The 17355-nt window shown below is 38.6% G+C and overlaps 1 protein-coding gene across 11 annotated transcripts in view; it reads right to left on the bottom strand.

The window, feature by feature from the left end:
* Positions 1-17355, bottom strand: part of BICD1 (BICD cargo adaptor 1) — a 157665-nt gene that overhangs the window by 9556 nt on the left and 130754 nt on the right. For 3 of the 11 annotated variants that reach the window (XM_015866247.3, XM_085540987.1, XM_085540998.1), the window contains exon 7: positions 12011-12218. In XM_015866247.3, coding sequence (XP_015721733.1) covers positions 12011-12218 — 208 coding nt within the window. Of the gene's footprint in view, positions 1-10749; positions 10941-11900; positions 12219-16348; positions 16423-17355 lie in introns of all 11 variants that reach the window. The other 8 variants (XM_015866227.2, XM_015866217.3, XM_085540964.1 and 5 more) reach the window with 5 other exon arrangements.

Raw genomic sequence — 17355 nt, 5'->3', positions numbered from 1 at the left:
AGCACTGTGCAGGGAAAGAGTTAAGCAGAATGCATATGGCTTACACGTACATATCTGAAATTCAAAGAGACTCCTATCTACTTAAATCCAAGCAGCTGTGCCAGAGCTAACTTTATTCCTTCTGTGTTTAATCCTTTTAAATGTTCTGCCGGATTTGCAACCCTATTATTTAAAGCCATGACAGTCGTGAAATGACTTCTTGTCATCGGTGAAAACTGGAAGACAGCATTTGGTCTTTTTGCTCCACGATGGAAGTTCTGCTTGTGTCAAGTAAAAGAATGCTCTCTTCTGAAACACTCTACTCTAAAGATTAATAGCTTCAAACATGCCTTTACTGCCACATGCCATAAAGACAAGGAAAGTCAGTACGAAAAAAAGATTAAAAAGTTGAATGTTTGAGGCTGTAGGAGTGTCAATCTAGCTACCAAATGAAAGGACAGGTTGACATTTCTGTAGAAGATACTTGGGGAGCAGAAACAGATTATACATGGCATGACCTCAGAGAAGAGCACTGAGTTATTAAATACAAACTGTTCTGTTTCCCTATCATTTCCATTTGCTGTGAGGCAATGAATGACTGGGACATGATACAGGCTGGCTGAGCTCCTAAGAACCCCTTAAAGACTCTGTGAGACTGTGACAAAGAAATGCAAGTCAGTGATTATCTCCATTTCAATCATAAAAAGCAATGAGGAGCTACACTAAAACAAAAAGGACATGCTGATTTTTAATGAGTTCAGCATGGTGTGAAGTGAATACAGGGACCTATGGCAACATCAGATCACCACAGCACCTTTTGGAGCTTCGGAGGCATGTATTCTACTGCAGGTCAGGCTTGTTCAGGCTTTTTAGTTCTTAACGTTTTTGCCATTTGCTAGGAATAGAGATGTGAAGGGCTCAGAGATTTTCTTTCACACATTAGTTAGTGCTGATTTTCACTGGGAATCTAAAACCCAGTCTTAATTGGGCTAATCAGCTCCTGATGTAAGAGCATTAAAATAACAAGCTCAGTGAAGTTACATCTGTTCATACGAGAACTGTGTGTGCTACTATAAATTACCTGCTGAGAGCAAATCTCAGAAAAAAATATTTTCCTGTGCTTCCCTTTGACTCAGCCACCAAAACAATGCATTTTCCTCATGTCACAATGTGTGCTCTGCCCTCCAGTCTATAAACTGGATGACTTTAATCAACACAGTGCTGCTAAATGGGGTTATTAGCGTCTGAGATATGGGCTTGCCTTCTGTTGACATCAGCAATGTCCCCTGTGAAAATTCTATGCGCAAGCATTTTTAGTCCCACCTGCTGAAGACCCAATAGAATGCAGTGGAACATTTCGATACGTTTTGATATTCAGTAAATTTGACAGCATTCCATAGAGATCTCTAAGAACAGTAAGAACCCCAAGATACATACTGGAGATGCTGGGAATGAATGACTGATACATAGCAGTTTTAATTGTGCCTAACTATCTTTAAAGAAGGTTTTCTATTTTATCTCAAAGGATTAAACTGAGACAATCAACAAACCAAGTTTTTGTTGTTGTTTTGTTTTATAAACAGGTAGTGTTACAAATCTGGTAATTCTGATAAGGAAAACACTGGGGAAACCTATTTTTAATTGGAAGGGAAAAAAGAACACCAGATAGAGGTTTTTTTCAGTCTTTTAAAACACTCTTCCCTGAATATCTCATCAATCACTCCAGGATAACTGAAAGCCTTTCCTATCAGAGCTAAATGTTTTACAGGATCCATAGTTTGTGTCACACTATCCAATGTCAACTGACTCTGAGGAATTTGACAACATGTCTGTTAAGGTGTAATTCACAATGTACTTGAAAAGAGAAGCTGTCCCCATCTATACGGTAATTTATTATTTTCTTCTCTGAGGTGACAGTTTAATAGAAAAGAATGAATGGTTAACAGGATGAGTCAAAAGTACTGGGCAAAAAAATAAACAAGGAGTCTTCTGGCTGTGCAGAGGCAGAAACACATTGCCTCCCATCAAAGTCCTATGAAGACAATGAATCACTCCTCTCTATTCGAAGGCAAGGAACAAGGAGAACCTCCAAACTCAAAAGACAAATGCAAGTTGCCAAGGAGAATGGGGCAGAAGCTAGTAAAACACATGCCCATCTTGCTGAGTAGAGACTTGTAGAGGTGCTTTCAAACTGCAGTTTGATGAGACACGTCTGTTTATGTCTAGAGGAAAAAAGATAAATCTTCTTTTATATATATGTATATTCATAGTTCATGAAAAAAACATTTAAGCTAATATTTGACGAGCTAGTTTCACTTAATATTCTGCTTTTATAAGAAAACTTTGAACTTCTTCAAGGCCAAAAGGAACTCTCAGTGGTAACAGTTATCACAAACAGCTGATGAGAGAACAGCTATGGTTCACCTTAGGAAAAAGGCACGAACAATGGTACAGGTCAAAGATCAGCAGAGTCTCTCCCTTCTCCTGCTTTCAGGGTCAGTTTGGGTCTGGAAATAACACAGTCACTTTTTCCCTGTACAAAGTTCCAGCTGGGAAGCCTGTCAGCTGCAAAATGAGTGCAGCTCTGGAAGGAGAGGACCCAAGTGGAGTCACCACGTAATGCTCTGTGCAGAGCCCGGTCAGCTTAATGAACCTCAGCCCTTCTAGAGCAGGATTGACTTGGGTTGTCCAGATCTCAGACCAAAACCAGCAGTGTCAGGGGGCCTTAGTCATGATACAGAGATGCTGCCCGACTCTATGAGAACCAGTCCTTTTCTGGCTGCTATAACGCTCCACATAAACAACACCAGTGGTCAGTTAGCTCTTAAACATTTTTCAGTATTCAGATCCCTTGGTTTTTCCCTCAGTTCTACCCTCCCATTAAACTGAAAAGAAGAAGAAAACAAAAAGGATAGTTGATGGATAGTTGATTGTAGATAGATTTATCTACGAGGGATGAGTTTTGACTTACTTCATACTGAATAACACACAGTATGAAATTTGTATACTAAGCCTTACAAAGAAATCTGTATCTTAAACTTACTATTCAGGGAAATTAATGACCTCTGTTACTTGAAGATGTTTCAAGAGCAACAAAAAAAGAATTCTTCCACAACCTATTTCCTAGTCTTCTCAGTATTTGATGAATAAATGTTAAGAGTTGTGAGCCTGCTACTGAACTCTCACTTGCAAACTGATCTTCATCTCCTATTACTCCTGTTTGTTCACTGTCTTCCAAAGTAGCCCAGGAATGTCCCTCTGTTTCTACACTCCCAAGCTTCCAACACCTGCTCTTCTTTCCCATTTGCCTTCCAGATTTGGCCAGATAGAATAATCTCAGAATAAACATCACAGAAAGCCACCTGCTAACTGCTTCTCAGAAGTAAGACCATATGACTGAGCTTGTTGGAACAGGCAGGGTATTTAATAGCTATTTTCTTATAACATTTAGAGAAGTGTTATCTAAATGGATAACATGGAGCCCATGGAGCATCATTAACAACTCTGTGCACTAGGTGACAGATTCACACTGACAGACATAGCTTAGTATATCTGTTACTCAGTGGCTTCCTATACTATGTCAGGTGTCTTGGCTATATTCTAGTGAACTCTTTCATCTACGTAACAGTAACAAAATACTTTCCCCTTATCTTGCCTTGCATGACTTCACTTCTACCTTACTTTTAGATCTAAACTATCCCCAGCCTTGAGGGCTGTTTCCACATCCATCCATGTGCTGCAATATTGAGATATCAAAGCTATATGCCAGTCTTGCTCTTTACTGGAGCTCATATTAAGAATAGTAATAATAATAGAAGATTTCTTCCTAATCATTAATAGAATCTGTGAGATACATTTATTCTCCAAGTGCAAACTAAGAACATTAAAAGATTTCTTCTCAACTCTGTAGGTTTTTTCACACTTTTTATATCATGATGAGTTTATGTCATTTTTCAAATGGTTTCTGCAAATGCTTTAAGTAATTCCTCATTAAATCTGTCAGGAAGCTAAATAATGGGTTAGTAAAACAGCAGGAATGGGATGGGTAGAAGCTGAAAGAATACATACATTCGGTTTCTTTTATACACAGTTCATAAAAAGCACATTTAGAAAGATCTGAGGCATCATGAAATACTTATTCACTATCAGACACACATTTCAGAGATTGCAAAAGAGGGAAAAAAAAGGTCTTAAAATAAATCATACTTCAGTCTAAATGATTACCCATTTTTTAAGGAAACTTTAATGTCTATGATATATTTCAGATGGTCACAAATAAATCTAAAGCAAAAATATTTGTAGTATTTTACAGGAAAACAAGGGCCCAAGCCAAAACTTGAAGCTAATGGGAATTGCAGCTTAAATAGGCTTTGGAAGAAACAACACAAGGTACAACTGTAAGTTTTCACAGGTCTAAAAATGCAGGCAGGAAGATATTTATTATTAAAAATACTCATTTTGATTAAAGAATTCTGGTGAACTTACTCCATACATCACAACAATCCAAGGAACTGCTCTATCAGAGAGCTAAAATATGAGTGTGTCTAATTTAAACCAATACTCACTTCTGCTTTGCCTATTTTATGAGATGAGAAGCGCAATATTGAATATTCCTGTATATTTGATGGTAAAAATCAGTAAGTCGTGAAACCACATTAAACCTTGTCATAAAAGAAGATAAAGACAGATGATTTTTGTTATCAACATTTTCAAGAAACTTTAGGTGCTATTTTAGCTAATAGATAACATTGGATTCCAAAGCCCAAAATCTTCACAGAAAGCAAGAAATATCTGGCAATACACCTATAATATAGAATGTATCACCTGCATACCCATTTTGTTAGAAACAACCAGGAGTCTAATAAAGATTTACTGGAGAACTTCAGCAAATTAAGTTAACATTTAATATTCCAGTGAACAATGAGATCATAACTTGGATATAGAAGGAAAAATGTCAACAACCTTTTGATGAAAATATGCGACAGGAAGGCATGGGTTTCACTGCAATCTTTTCTTTTTTTCTTTTTTTCTTCTTCCCCACAAATCTTTTAACAAACAGATCTGGATCTCTATTAAAAGAGGTTTTATTTTGGATCCACTTTTTTATGTGAAGAAAAAATACAAGTAAGAATTCAACGTGACCCATAGAATTGCAGTGAATTCATGACATAGCAGCTAAATTATGTTGAAGTAGCTAAATTATACTGATCAGCATGAAATGATTTTGGTCTCATCTGTGATAACTGGAAAGCTAAGTGAAAGAGAGGAAAAGCATAGAGCAAAAAATCCTGTTCACAGTGGCACCAAGAGGTAAAAGTACATTTTAGCTAGCTGACTTCTTCATCAGTTACAGCCAACTAATGTCCTTGGCAAGGATACTCTTCTTCAAATTCAAAACGGCCTTCACAAGGACAATGTACCATGCTTGAAATGGTATAAACATGGAATGCTCATTAAGCTTTGTTAAATGAGCATATCAGATGCACGACATGGCCCCAAGAGCAAGAAAGTATATACGTATATCTGTATATATGCACTAATAAAACTCATTAAACAATGAACACTTATATACACAGATATGTCATATTTACAAAAGTCACAGAAAATAAAACAATGCAGAACAAAAAGTGGAACACAGGTAATAATGACTGAATTATCCTTTCTGTGCAGAGCATCGTGTTCAGCTAAAAACAAACAAGAAAACCCTCTAACTTTTCAAAACACCTTAAGTCACATAAAATCTGCTTTCTATGGAGAGCAAATGCACGTTATACCAATATTGCATGAGTCTTGCTATAGCTGCTAGTAACCTGCTTGATTATATAAGCTCGGAGATAACTCGAGTAGGAGAAGTAAATAACTACTTTGAAATCTGTTCACAGGATGATCTGATCAATTATGAAGATCTACAAAGCACGCTCCTAACAAAATTCAGGTCTCATCTGACAATGTTCCTCAAACAATTTCTTCCACTATAATTTTTAAATTAAGCCATGCTTTCTTCACTGTTTAGATTTCTAACAGACCTACTGTTTCAAAAGTGAAAGAAGTGTATTAAAAAAAGGCAAAGTTTAGGTAACTGAAGTAGTATTTACAGTAGCGTGGTCCAGAAATCTCCAAGAAGTGCTGTGATCCTGGTACTGAAGTTCAAAAGCAAAGCTAGAACCTTTTTTTTTTTTTTTTTTGCAAAATATTTCTAAGCAAGAAAAAGAAGCAGACAGATACAGACCTTGAGCTTAAGCCCTACTCGCCACATAATGAAAGAGACACAAATCACTATCTAAAACATCTTCCCCATCCCCCCTGCCTTTCCATTTATGCAAGGTGTGAGGGTCTTCTCTGTGGACAGCCTCCTCAGTTAGTTGAGAGTAGCATCAGCCTGAACCACTCCTGATCATTTTCCCAAACACTGCATCCCAAGTGGGAGGGGAAAGGCAGCTTCATCTCCTACCAAGAGTTTCTACCCATAATATTCTCACTGAACATATTTTCCATATCTTCACACTACTTGAACAATGTAAAAAAGCCAAGACAGAAGCCAAGAATTTTGTCCCATGCGACAACTTCCACAACGCTATTTTAAGAAGCATATAAGAGAAAGTTAAGAGCTTTTGGTTTCAATCTATAGAATATTTCTTTAAAAGCATTTCCTAAACATTACACCTAGAAAGAGCTCAACATATAGTGTGAAGAAATGAAAATAGCAGCAGCAGGTGTTGCCCAGCCCTTCTGGTGGGAGAGGTTACACAACACCTTGCATTTCCTACAACTCCCTGTAAGGACTACCCTACTAAGCAGACCCTCCGCTCCTCGTATTGTTAAGACTGTGCATTCCCAGATTTCTAACTTATCTTTCTTAGGCGAAACCACTACCTGTAAAAGGGAAGTTAACAATGACAACTCTTAACCTCCATGTTTGGATGACTGAGTTTCTTTCATTATTGTTTCCCTTGTCAGCTTTTAGAAACAATTTCTATTTTCAGATGGTGAAAATTAGTTCTTGGATAATCTATTAGCACTGATTAACATACTGTTCTATGGGAATTTCCTTCAGTCTTACACAAATTTAGCTGAGTTTGATGGTAAGAATGCAAACCATTAAGTAAAAACTAGTTATTTGTATCAAATTGTTAATCATATTTGATTTGAATGTAGCAGAGCTACAGCAGAAATTAGTCTTGGATGATTTTCTGTTAAGAATATATATAAGCATTTATATATACTTTTATACTACATACTATGCAGTATATATATTATATTATATACTATAGGAGAAGTGGTGAGCTAAGTGCTTGAGCAGTTGTGTTATTGTATGGCAATCCTTGAGCTGTCTTTATCTTCCACATCAGTCTCTTCTAAGGAGAAGTAAACACCATTCTGTAAAACAGCCTTGAAAGACACCTGAAAATCAAGCAAACTTTCAGGTTTAATGTGCTTTGTGGAAAGAACAGTTCTCCAAAATTAACTGTTAAAAGCCATTAAAAGTGGTGCTTATTGATTGGCTAAACCAGGTTGTGTCAACAAACACAAGAACTCAGGTGGGCTACAGATTTGAGAGAAATGTGTCACATGTTCTCTTCCTTTCTCTACTTTTATAAGGCAAAACATTTGACTGTATTGGCTCCAGAATTGGAGAATTTTAACTTCAACCTTGAGAATTTCCATCCCAAAGTAATAGAAAAAAAAGGAGTAGTATCAGGGCGCTTATAGTAGTCTTTTTCTCACTTGTTCTTTTCTTGAAGAAGTCAAAAGAATCATATTTCATTTTTCTGAGTGTAAGATAATAGGAAATATCTACTGACTTTGTTTTGAAACCCTATATATGAAAATTTGGAAGGATTTTGAGTGCAACTGCAAGGAAAGGTCGTTTTTAATTCAGTTTTAAACAGTGCCAAAAACAGCCTTTGTCTTTATGCCTCAAATTCTTCGGGTAATTGTGAAAAAAGCAATGTGCAAAAGTAGGCTGGAATTCTGTTGGACAAATACAGGCTGGATCTGTCTATCAGAATAATAAAGATTTTGATGTGCAAAAATACATGCTAATAACAGAAGGGAAAAAGAAATGCACAGCAAAACTAAATTCATACCATTCCCTAGAGTATTACCTAGAGGAAACCAAGTGTGATACTTTGGAAATGGATGAGTGATATATTTAGCCACAGTGGTTAGGAGCCATTAATTCAATTAGAAGACCCAGATAAGGTCATACTGCCTCAGCTTGATGTCAGATGGACAAACATGCTGATTAAAAGTTGAGGGCAGTCAAGGGGAGATCAAGTAAGAAATTATTCTCTTGAAAGGCCCTTAGTTTAGCTTCAGTCGTGAGTCTTCAGGGCTTCATGAGTGTTTTCATGCTAGGTCCTTCTTCTGAAGAAAGCAGCATTTTGGATATTGGCCTCCATCAAATGTATTCCCAGCTACAGCCTCTCATTCCTACAGTACTGAGAGCTAATGAAAGGATAGCAAATCACACATATCATGTGGCTGAAATCTTCAGAAGATGGAAATTTTTCATGTCTTTAAAAAACAAAACTGAAAACCAACACATTTAATTTCGGCCTGATTCACTCTTTCTCCACTCCTAGTGTATGAGTTTGGATGTCGTTCTTTTGCCATCTCTGTGATGAAGAAGAATCATAGAACAGCCTGAGTTAGAAGGGACTCATAAAGATCACTGAGTCCAACTCCTGGCTCCAGACAGGGCCATTCAAAAATCAGACCATTTGTCTGGAAGCACTGTCCAGATGCCTCTTGTACTCCGGCAAGCTCAGTGCCACAGAACACCCACCCAAGAAGATGGGTGTTGTTACATCGCTTGCTTGTTTTACTGCATATATCATCTGGAAAAATAAATTCTCTGTTACAGGCAGGCATTTTAAACATTCCCTAAAGGCAGCAGAACACCTTCTTATACTGTTCCTTACTTTCAGGAAAAAAAAGATAACTAGACAGATCGCATAAAATCCTACTTAGTGTCTTCCAGGAACTGGCAAGGCTGATGCTGATCCTCAACCTGATTCTGACATAGGCTCTGCTGAGAATGGAATTGGAGTGCTCAGAGAAAAATCACTGGTTTGAACATGTCAGGCTCACCAGGATACCTGGCTAAGACCAAGCCCATTTGATGGAATACATTTTTGACAAATGCATTCAGAAAGTTGACTTTTTAATGATCATAAAGGAAACTGTGACATAAATCAGTAGTGCTGTCTCAAGACTTTATACTTAAAAAGATGTACCTAAGGTGCCAGATGAGACTCTAAACATACATATTTTCTAGGTAATTCTACTTTTCAAGCTGCTTTATCCCTTGGCCTCTGTTACCACAAGAAGTCAGAGACTCTACCAGTGTTTCTCAATCTGTGGACTGTGAATCTGTGATGCTCTGTGAGATATTAGATGGTGGTCCACAAAAATGAGGACATAAATTTAATGCACAAAGACAGTGAGGACCTATAGCTCTGTATTCAAGGATTACATATTTTACTATGTAATGCAGAATGTATATATTTATAACTAACAATTTTGCAGAACAGCTTGTCTTATCTGTTGAGCAGTCTTCTTTTTAAGTCATTGCTTCTTCTAACCACCAAAGAAGATCCAATACAGAGGTCACATCTTTACACAAAGGTCCTCAAGTCCTTGGACTATACACCATTTCTTCTTGGCATGATGGTCTCTTGTAAATTGTACATTAGAAGTACAAATACAACTAGAAGTCTTGTAAAATGTATGGTAGAAGATTGCTATTTGAGGGTCTACTTCCTTCCACTTCCTTGCAAAAGCTCTGTACCTTTTATTTTACAAATTTAAAAGTCTTTGCTTTTTTCCTACCCACCCTTTCTTCAAAGGAGCAAGCTCTTCACTTTACTTATTGCAACACTCCTTAGCAGAAACACTAACTGCAGTTTAACACTTGTCCTTATGAGTGTTACAAGTGTTACTTGCATGGCACTACTCAAAGGTGGTGTGATATTGATGGCACTGAGAAATAAAGTACTCCAGGGGATTGCTCAGCTTTCTGGAATACATATTTACTTCAGCAGAAAGCACTTCATGGATTTTAGCTTTTACATATTCTACTTCTGCTTTTTGTGTATAAGAAATCTCAAAACTCTGCATGAAAAAGGTGTGCATGGTTGCAGGCTAAAAGTTCTGCACAGGCACAAAAGAAAAGTAGTTATTGCTTTGTCAGGAGAAAGATGTTATAACCTTTGAAATGGCATTCAGTTTGGATTTCCTTTCTGCGCATTATTCTAAGCAAATACGGTTTGGCAGGAAAGGAAGAGCAAAAGCTTCCTGCAAAGACAACACTTCACAACTCAGTTTATGTAAACTACATCATCTGAGTTTGACATTTCACCTTAGAAAAACCTAATTGAATATTGCAGTGTGAGTAGGAGATGGATGATGCCAGCAACTCCATCATCAGTCCTCATGCCTCTGACTTCTCTATCCTGTTTGGTCTGAGTCTCCTTTGATGACTATCGCCATAGCCGAGCACCACCTAAGCACAGGGGTGCAGCCTCTGTGGATGCCAGCAGGACTGCACCCATGTATTCCACAGTGGGACTTCCCCCACTGCATTTGGAACCAGTTTGGGCCACAGTTGGCAGAATGTCAGCTCCTGCTACAGGTGACACAGGAGAAGACATTTTGCTGTTCAGGTCGCAAGAAGGTACCCAAATTAGATTGCATCTGCAGTGCTGGGAGGGTCCCCTGCTCTGCTAACCACTCAGCACCACATGCACCCAAGGAAAAAATGTTTACCTGGTGTGGCCACGGTTAACCTTTTTTCCTTGCTGAGACGGTGCCCATGGATGAATTCACTCATGGAAGGGGGACCCCTCAGAAGATATGATTCTGTGGAGGCGGGATGAGGGGGGGCTCTTAATAATTTCTGGAGGTAGGTCCCTGAAGTCCTGGGATGGCTCTGATCACAAAGGGAAGGTGAGAATAGTCTTGCAGGAGATCCAAGAAAAAATACATACGGAAACAAAAGAGTTTTACTTTAATTACCTTTCGAAGCCTCACGAATGACAATATTGTGTTAATTTGCTTAATAGGTAAAAAACCAACTACTGTTGCCACCCCGTGTCATTTCCAAGGCAGAGCACCTTGCCTGCTCTGGAAATCATATTAGGGGAGGAGGAGATGAGGTTGATTTGTATCTCAGTATCCCAGAGTTGATACGTACAAGGCTCCCAGAACGTTCTCTTATTTTTGCATTGTGACTAGAACATATAAGGAAAAGGAATGATTGTCTAGGACTTCTCTAGCAGAGTCCTGTTTTGTCTTCAGAACCATGGAGATCCCCACAGCTACAGGGCTTTAGCAGGACAGTCACAAGACAAGATGAGAACTCACTGATTAAACAGCAAAATATTTGCATTAGGCTACGAATGGCAGCCATCCCCCTTCAAAAGGTTGCTCGCTCCTATGCAGAAAAATTGATCAGAGTGAACACATCCATATTTTTTTGCACTGATGAAGAGCAAGTGAGCATCAGAGCTTAACAAAGAGATGCAACTTCTTTTGTGTTAAGCGCTGAAATGCTCAGACAGAACAATTATTTCAGATTTCAGATGCTCATTATGGAAAATCTTAAGGGAAACTTAAGGAAGTGTTGTTAAAAAAAATACATTTACACTAATATTAAAGACACACAAGATGCACTGAGACACCAACAGAATATAATGCAAAACACTGCATTAAGGAGGAAATAACACTGTGAGTAGGTGGACCAGAACCACATGTTGCCAGGCTTTGAATTCCGTATTCATATGTTCCCCACCTCCTTCTCCCCACTCAAAGTATAAAAAAAGAAAAGAAAAGCAAAAATATAATGTTTACAATTCAGTGAACGACTTCAATGAAAGTCTGGACACTGCACTGTACTATAAAGATCGCTGCATGCATACCTTTTCCTCTGAGTGCCACTGCTGACCAGTAAGTTTGGTTGCTGTGGGCCCTGACTATGCAGGAGGAAAGTGTCTATGGTTGGCACGGTGGCTGATGCCTCCTCACTTACTTTAGGGCTGCCGATCTTGCTCTTTCCAAGCTTGCCTTTGCTGCGTCGGGACTGCTCATGGTCGAACTCTAAATCCTCCAGTCGTTGGGTAAGGGCAAGTTTTTGCTGGATAGCCATGCGCAACAGAGAGTTTAGGGTCTTCTTCTCATCCTCTGCAGCTGCCAGCTGCCTTTGCATCTCATCCAGCTGCGTGACGTACTCATCACACCTGGGAAAACAAACAAGGCAGAAATCTGAGGAACTGATCCAAGAACCAGCCCTACAAGTGATCGTAATTCCAGACCTCAGTCTTAGGGACAAATTCAGATCCAAGCTTTTGCTGAACCAAATTCTGGAAGCAGAGAGCCTGAATTCTTGTCCTGCTGAACAAATCTGGACTTGGATCTGAATGCCAATACTTCTGACTCAGAAGTAAAACCTGTGTCTGTAATCATAATCATGACAATATGTTTCTAATCAGTTAACTTAACATCGGATCTCTGAGGCAGATTTTGAAACAAAATGACTTTCCTTATAATTTTGTTAGCATTTAGGATCAAATCCAGTTTAGACCTGCTTTAAACACTGATTAGGAATAGGAAGAGCAAGGCATTTCAGAATGGTCTTAGTGACTTTCTGAAGTGAAACAGTTACAATTCATTAAAATTAGAAACATCTAATCAGCAACAATGGTAGATGTATGCCATCAGTGAAATGGTTCACACATAGCAACGCTGCCTGATCATCAGACATTTGTGGTAATATCTAAGGACTTTTCATATGAAATAATGCAGCTTTCATCAAATCTTCTCCCCACATTACCTTGTGTAAATCTAAACAGCTTCGCTGCATAATTACTGCAACATATTGAATGAGGATTTGACTTTTGTAATTTTAAACTTCTTGGGAAACAGAGTTAAAGCATAAGCAAAACTTCACACTTCTCAAATGCACACACGCATGGCACTCTCCTTTTGAATAACGTAGACACTTTAAATGGAAGAATAACGGTCAAGCCAGCCACAGTTTCAACTCTAGTTTTAGTATTACCTTCCTCCTACAGGACATTAGCAAGCATGACTGTATTTAAGCCCTGAGGAAGAGAGATATTTCTAAAACACTGGTTGACTTGAAGTGCACTCGCACATCCAGTCTGTTGCAGGCTGTGAGATATTTACAGATGTCATGGCTGGTGCTGTTGACAGAAACACTAGGATGAAACAAGCATTCTGGAAATTAAATTCATTTGAAACAGGAATTACTATAGTGTCTGAGCTATCAGAGTTTTAAAGATTCATTCCTGTAACCAGATAGATTCTGTGTCAATCTTTCATTCTCTCCTGCTTTCCTCTATTTCAAGAGGACGCTTCTTTTCAAATATGTTTTCTGTTGAGAAATAAAATAAAGAAGTGACATCTGCAACAACACTCGTAGCACTGTGCCACTAGAGGAACAAACTGCCTTGCTTTTGGATGCCTGGAAGCCAATTTTCTTTTTGGAAGAGGACTGTTCTTTTCTCATGCCTCAGGATGTTCTTGTATCTAGAAATCTGCTTTGTAAAACAGCATAACTGAACAATTAATACAACCTCCATGGATATGGATGAAACTGATGCAGACTTAGACAAACCTGATATGAACTCTTAACAAAAACGGCCCTAGAAACCTGGATGAGTTAAACGCTGTTAGCTGGCCTCACACTCAAGATAAAAACAATTCCATAAATACAACGTTTTCTAATTGTTCTCATTAAGTGTATGCCCTTTCTAGAAGTCTCCCCATAATAGCAATCCAGCATTCTTGGCAGTTCACTGCAGCGTCTGGGTGGTTCCAGTCATCTGACCTCCACGACTCGAAGTTTCCTATTATTTTGCCCAAACATGTGGGCCATTGTCCCTGTGTCGGTTGCTCGAGAATACATATTTTTTTTGAGAAACAACATTCAGAATAGGTAAACCTAAATCAAACAAGTAAAGGCCATAATTAACTATAGAAACCACTGAATTAACAGCCTGAGATCTCCTTGAAGTCTGCAGCAACAAAGGTTATTCCATGTAGTGGGAGGTAGCTACTGCCTGCAGCTATGGCATTTCCCTGCAACAAAATAATCCCTGCTACGTGCGAGTAAGGGATAAAAATAGAAGTGCTGCCAATTTAAAAAGAAAAAAACTTTACGTGTCCATACTGCCTTTTGCCCACATATTTTATAAACATGAGTGCAGTCTCACAGCATACAGAGGAAGAAAAAAGTTAAGAGCTATTAAGAGAAATAACTCCTGACACGTTGCAGAGCACTGCAGAGTAGGCAGGGCTCCAGGGCTCTGAATGGGCCTTTTAAAAGAGCCTCAAGAAACAGTGGATGACAGAAATTACATTACATCCTCCTGCACAGAATCAGAGAACAGTCTGGATTGGAACAGATCTTAGATATCATCCCATTCTAACCCCTCTGCCATGGGCAAAGGACACCTCCCACTAGACCAGGGTGCTCAAAGCCCAGCCTGGCCTTGAACACCTCCAGAGTGGGGTCACCCACATCAGAGCTCTTTCCCAGTTTGTCGCTTGTCCTGTGATGAGTGTAAAATGCAACTGACTAGTAAATATCATTGTTGTCTTGTTGTATGCTGGTCTACTTCTCATGGGCACAGAAGTCAAGATTTCTCCTATTTCTCACTTCCTTTTTCTCAGAAAGGAAGCAGACAAATCCATAAAACTGCTTATTTTGTATAAACTAACACATGAGGAATGCAAATCAAATACTGAGTTGGACCTAGGCGTAATTTAGGTCACATAAATCTTAGCAGAGCTTGAACTAAACCCACAGACAGTGTCAATGACATATCTCTGCTCTACCAACCTAAACATAATTCTCTTTTGCTCATAAATGCTTTCTCCTCCAGGATAGCTGTAGGATCTGTCCATACTTCCTAGTGCTGCTATGGAAGAGACCCCATCAGTGGCCTCTACTGCATGCCCCCAAAACTGTATCACAGGTAAAAAGACATTGACTTTAAAAACTGTCATATTTATGATGCCTGAAAGTGAACTGTTATGGTGTAACATTAGCTGTTCTTCTCAGCTTAGATAAATTGTATTTCTCCAGTTAATTTCACCATCTCAACTTTCTCCAGCATTGCAAGCTTTCCAAATAGATTACAAGAAGGGCTTAGGAAACTGACCCTCCTTCACCTGTAAGTCTGTTGAATTTTTGTGGTTTCAAGATCCAAGAGAAGAGTATGAGGAAAAGGGAGTTTGAACTGCGGACACATCCTTGGCAGCTCTGATGTAAATTTGAAAAGGGATAAAGGCTAATGAAGATAGAAAGAAGAAGCTGTAGAGACCAGGACCACAGAGACTTTGGATTAGGAAACAAACAATCCAGGCAAATAAAAAGATGAAAAGTAGAGGTACAAGTTGGACAGAAGGACTTTAGAGTTGAGGAAGAGCAGAACTGAAGAAAGTACTTAAGGAGTGGACAAAATCACAGAAAAAAACCAGTCATGATCCCCATCTACAGTATATCATGGCTTTCCAAAGCTGGAAATGGATGCTATACCAAATGAAGCACTCAGAATGAGCCAATGATGTGAACAGTTAGATAAATTGATTTTGTTATGAGGGTGAAAATATTGCAGGGTAAGGGAGGTAAAGTAATATTTTATAATATTTTATAGAAAAATCTATAGGACCCCACTGATGCGCAATATTTTTCAGTGAGTGAATAACTTTTCATCACTGCCCCTAGAAAACACTGTGCAGAAATTATGATCTCAAGGGCAGAGATAAATTCCATAGGCTATGCAGTGCGTTTTAGATCACAACTGCATGGAGTTTACAAACAGCGGTAGATAATTTGTGTGAGTTTTCTTTCTACTAATATTAGAAACTATAAAGGGGAAATCGGTAACTCAGCAAGTCACTCAGATTCCCTTTATAGTTTGTAGAAGAGAAACAGAAGTTTCATTGCAGCCTACACACGACATTTAGAATAGGCTTCTAGATGGATGGCACCATTTGAGCTTAATTCTCATGGAAAATATGACACAGTCTCCTGCCACCTTTAGGATAGGAGTGTTCTGTCCAGCAAAAGTGTGACTTTTAAATCTTTCCAAACTTGTTTTATCTTGCAGGTTAATAACTTGGCTCCACATAAGTCCCTTGCTTGCTTTACACCCAAGACACCATCTCTCTCTTCAGGGCTTAGCAGCCCTCCAGGCAGTCTTACAGAGTTAGTACATTTGTATAACTCCTAGAATAATGAGTTTGTAAATACAGATCAACAAATGTATTTTTAAAACATATACAGAAGTTTGCTTTCCTGAAGGCAATCTCTAGATGTCAATGAAATGAACAGAGCTACCTTGGTTCACTTCACCTGGTGAGTTGGTTCTTCATTTCCATTATGGCACTACACGTACTCTTCCAACGATGAACCTATGATGAATTTGTACACAGCACCAAAGTCATGGCATGCAAATGGCCCCTCCTCCATTTTTCCATCTTTCCTAGATGCTGCTGCTACCGTCACTAAGCAACAAAGGACCAAAAAAGGCTGGAAGAGGTGAGATGGCACCTACATACTACAAGAGAGCGCTGGAGAGATATTGGCATGAGGCATGAAGTCTTACTGCTTACAGACTAAAAGCTCAAGCAAGAAATCTGCATTGCATTTAATCATAAGGGGGGAAAAAATCATGACATGAACAGAAAAAATTCCTGAGGTTATTACTGAGGTTACTATTTGTGTCTTCAGAATTTTTTGATGGAATCACTGGATCTTCAAAAGCGAATTATTTGTAGGTGATTTTTACAAAGGAGCTAAAACCAAAGGCTATTCTGAATGTGGTAGAATGAAAGAAGAGAGATGATTAATTACTGCCCTGTTGGGAGGAACTATGCTACAGAAGATAAGTGAAACTTCGATCCTGTGAAGAAGAAGTTAATAAATTGAATACAGCTGGAGAAAATAAGAATTCATGCTGGAATGTGAAACTGCAATGGCCTTACAATTATTAGTGCCGGATTACAGCACGGGTTGGTTGATGAAATAGATTTTTCCAGTGGTAAGTAATAAATCTCATGATAATGAAAACATAGGATTCTGAAGATCATCATTATCCGTACGACAGCTTTACATGACCAAATCATGGCATACTTCTGAATATGAGTATCAGCCATATAAATCTACTGTTTGATTTCCACTTAACAAAGCCCTATAAATGCAAATAGACTGGAGATTGATATTGGCATTTTTAACACTTTACTCAAGGTTGCACTGACATTGCTATTCTCCAGTACCACTTGAAAGCCTGCAAGTTTTTCACAGCGTGCACTGTAAGACTCATTCACCTTCACCCAGCAAATCCC

This window comes from Coturnix japonica, chromosome 1, assembly GCF_054131305.1.
Source record: "Coturnix japonica strain WE chromosome 1, WE-NBRP24, whole genome shotgun sequence".
In the NCBI taxonomy this organism is placed as follows: Eukaryota; Metazoa; Chordata; class Aves; order Galliformes; family Phasianidae; genus Coturnix; species Coturnix japonica.
The sequence above is the reverse complement of the archived record's forward strand: the minus strand, read 5'-3'. Positions and strand labels throughout refer to the sequence as shown.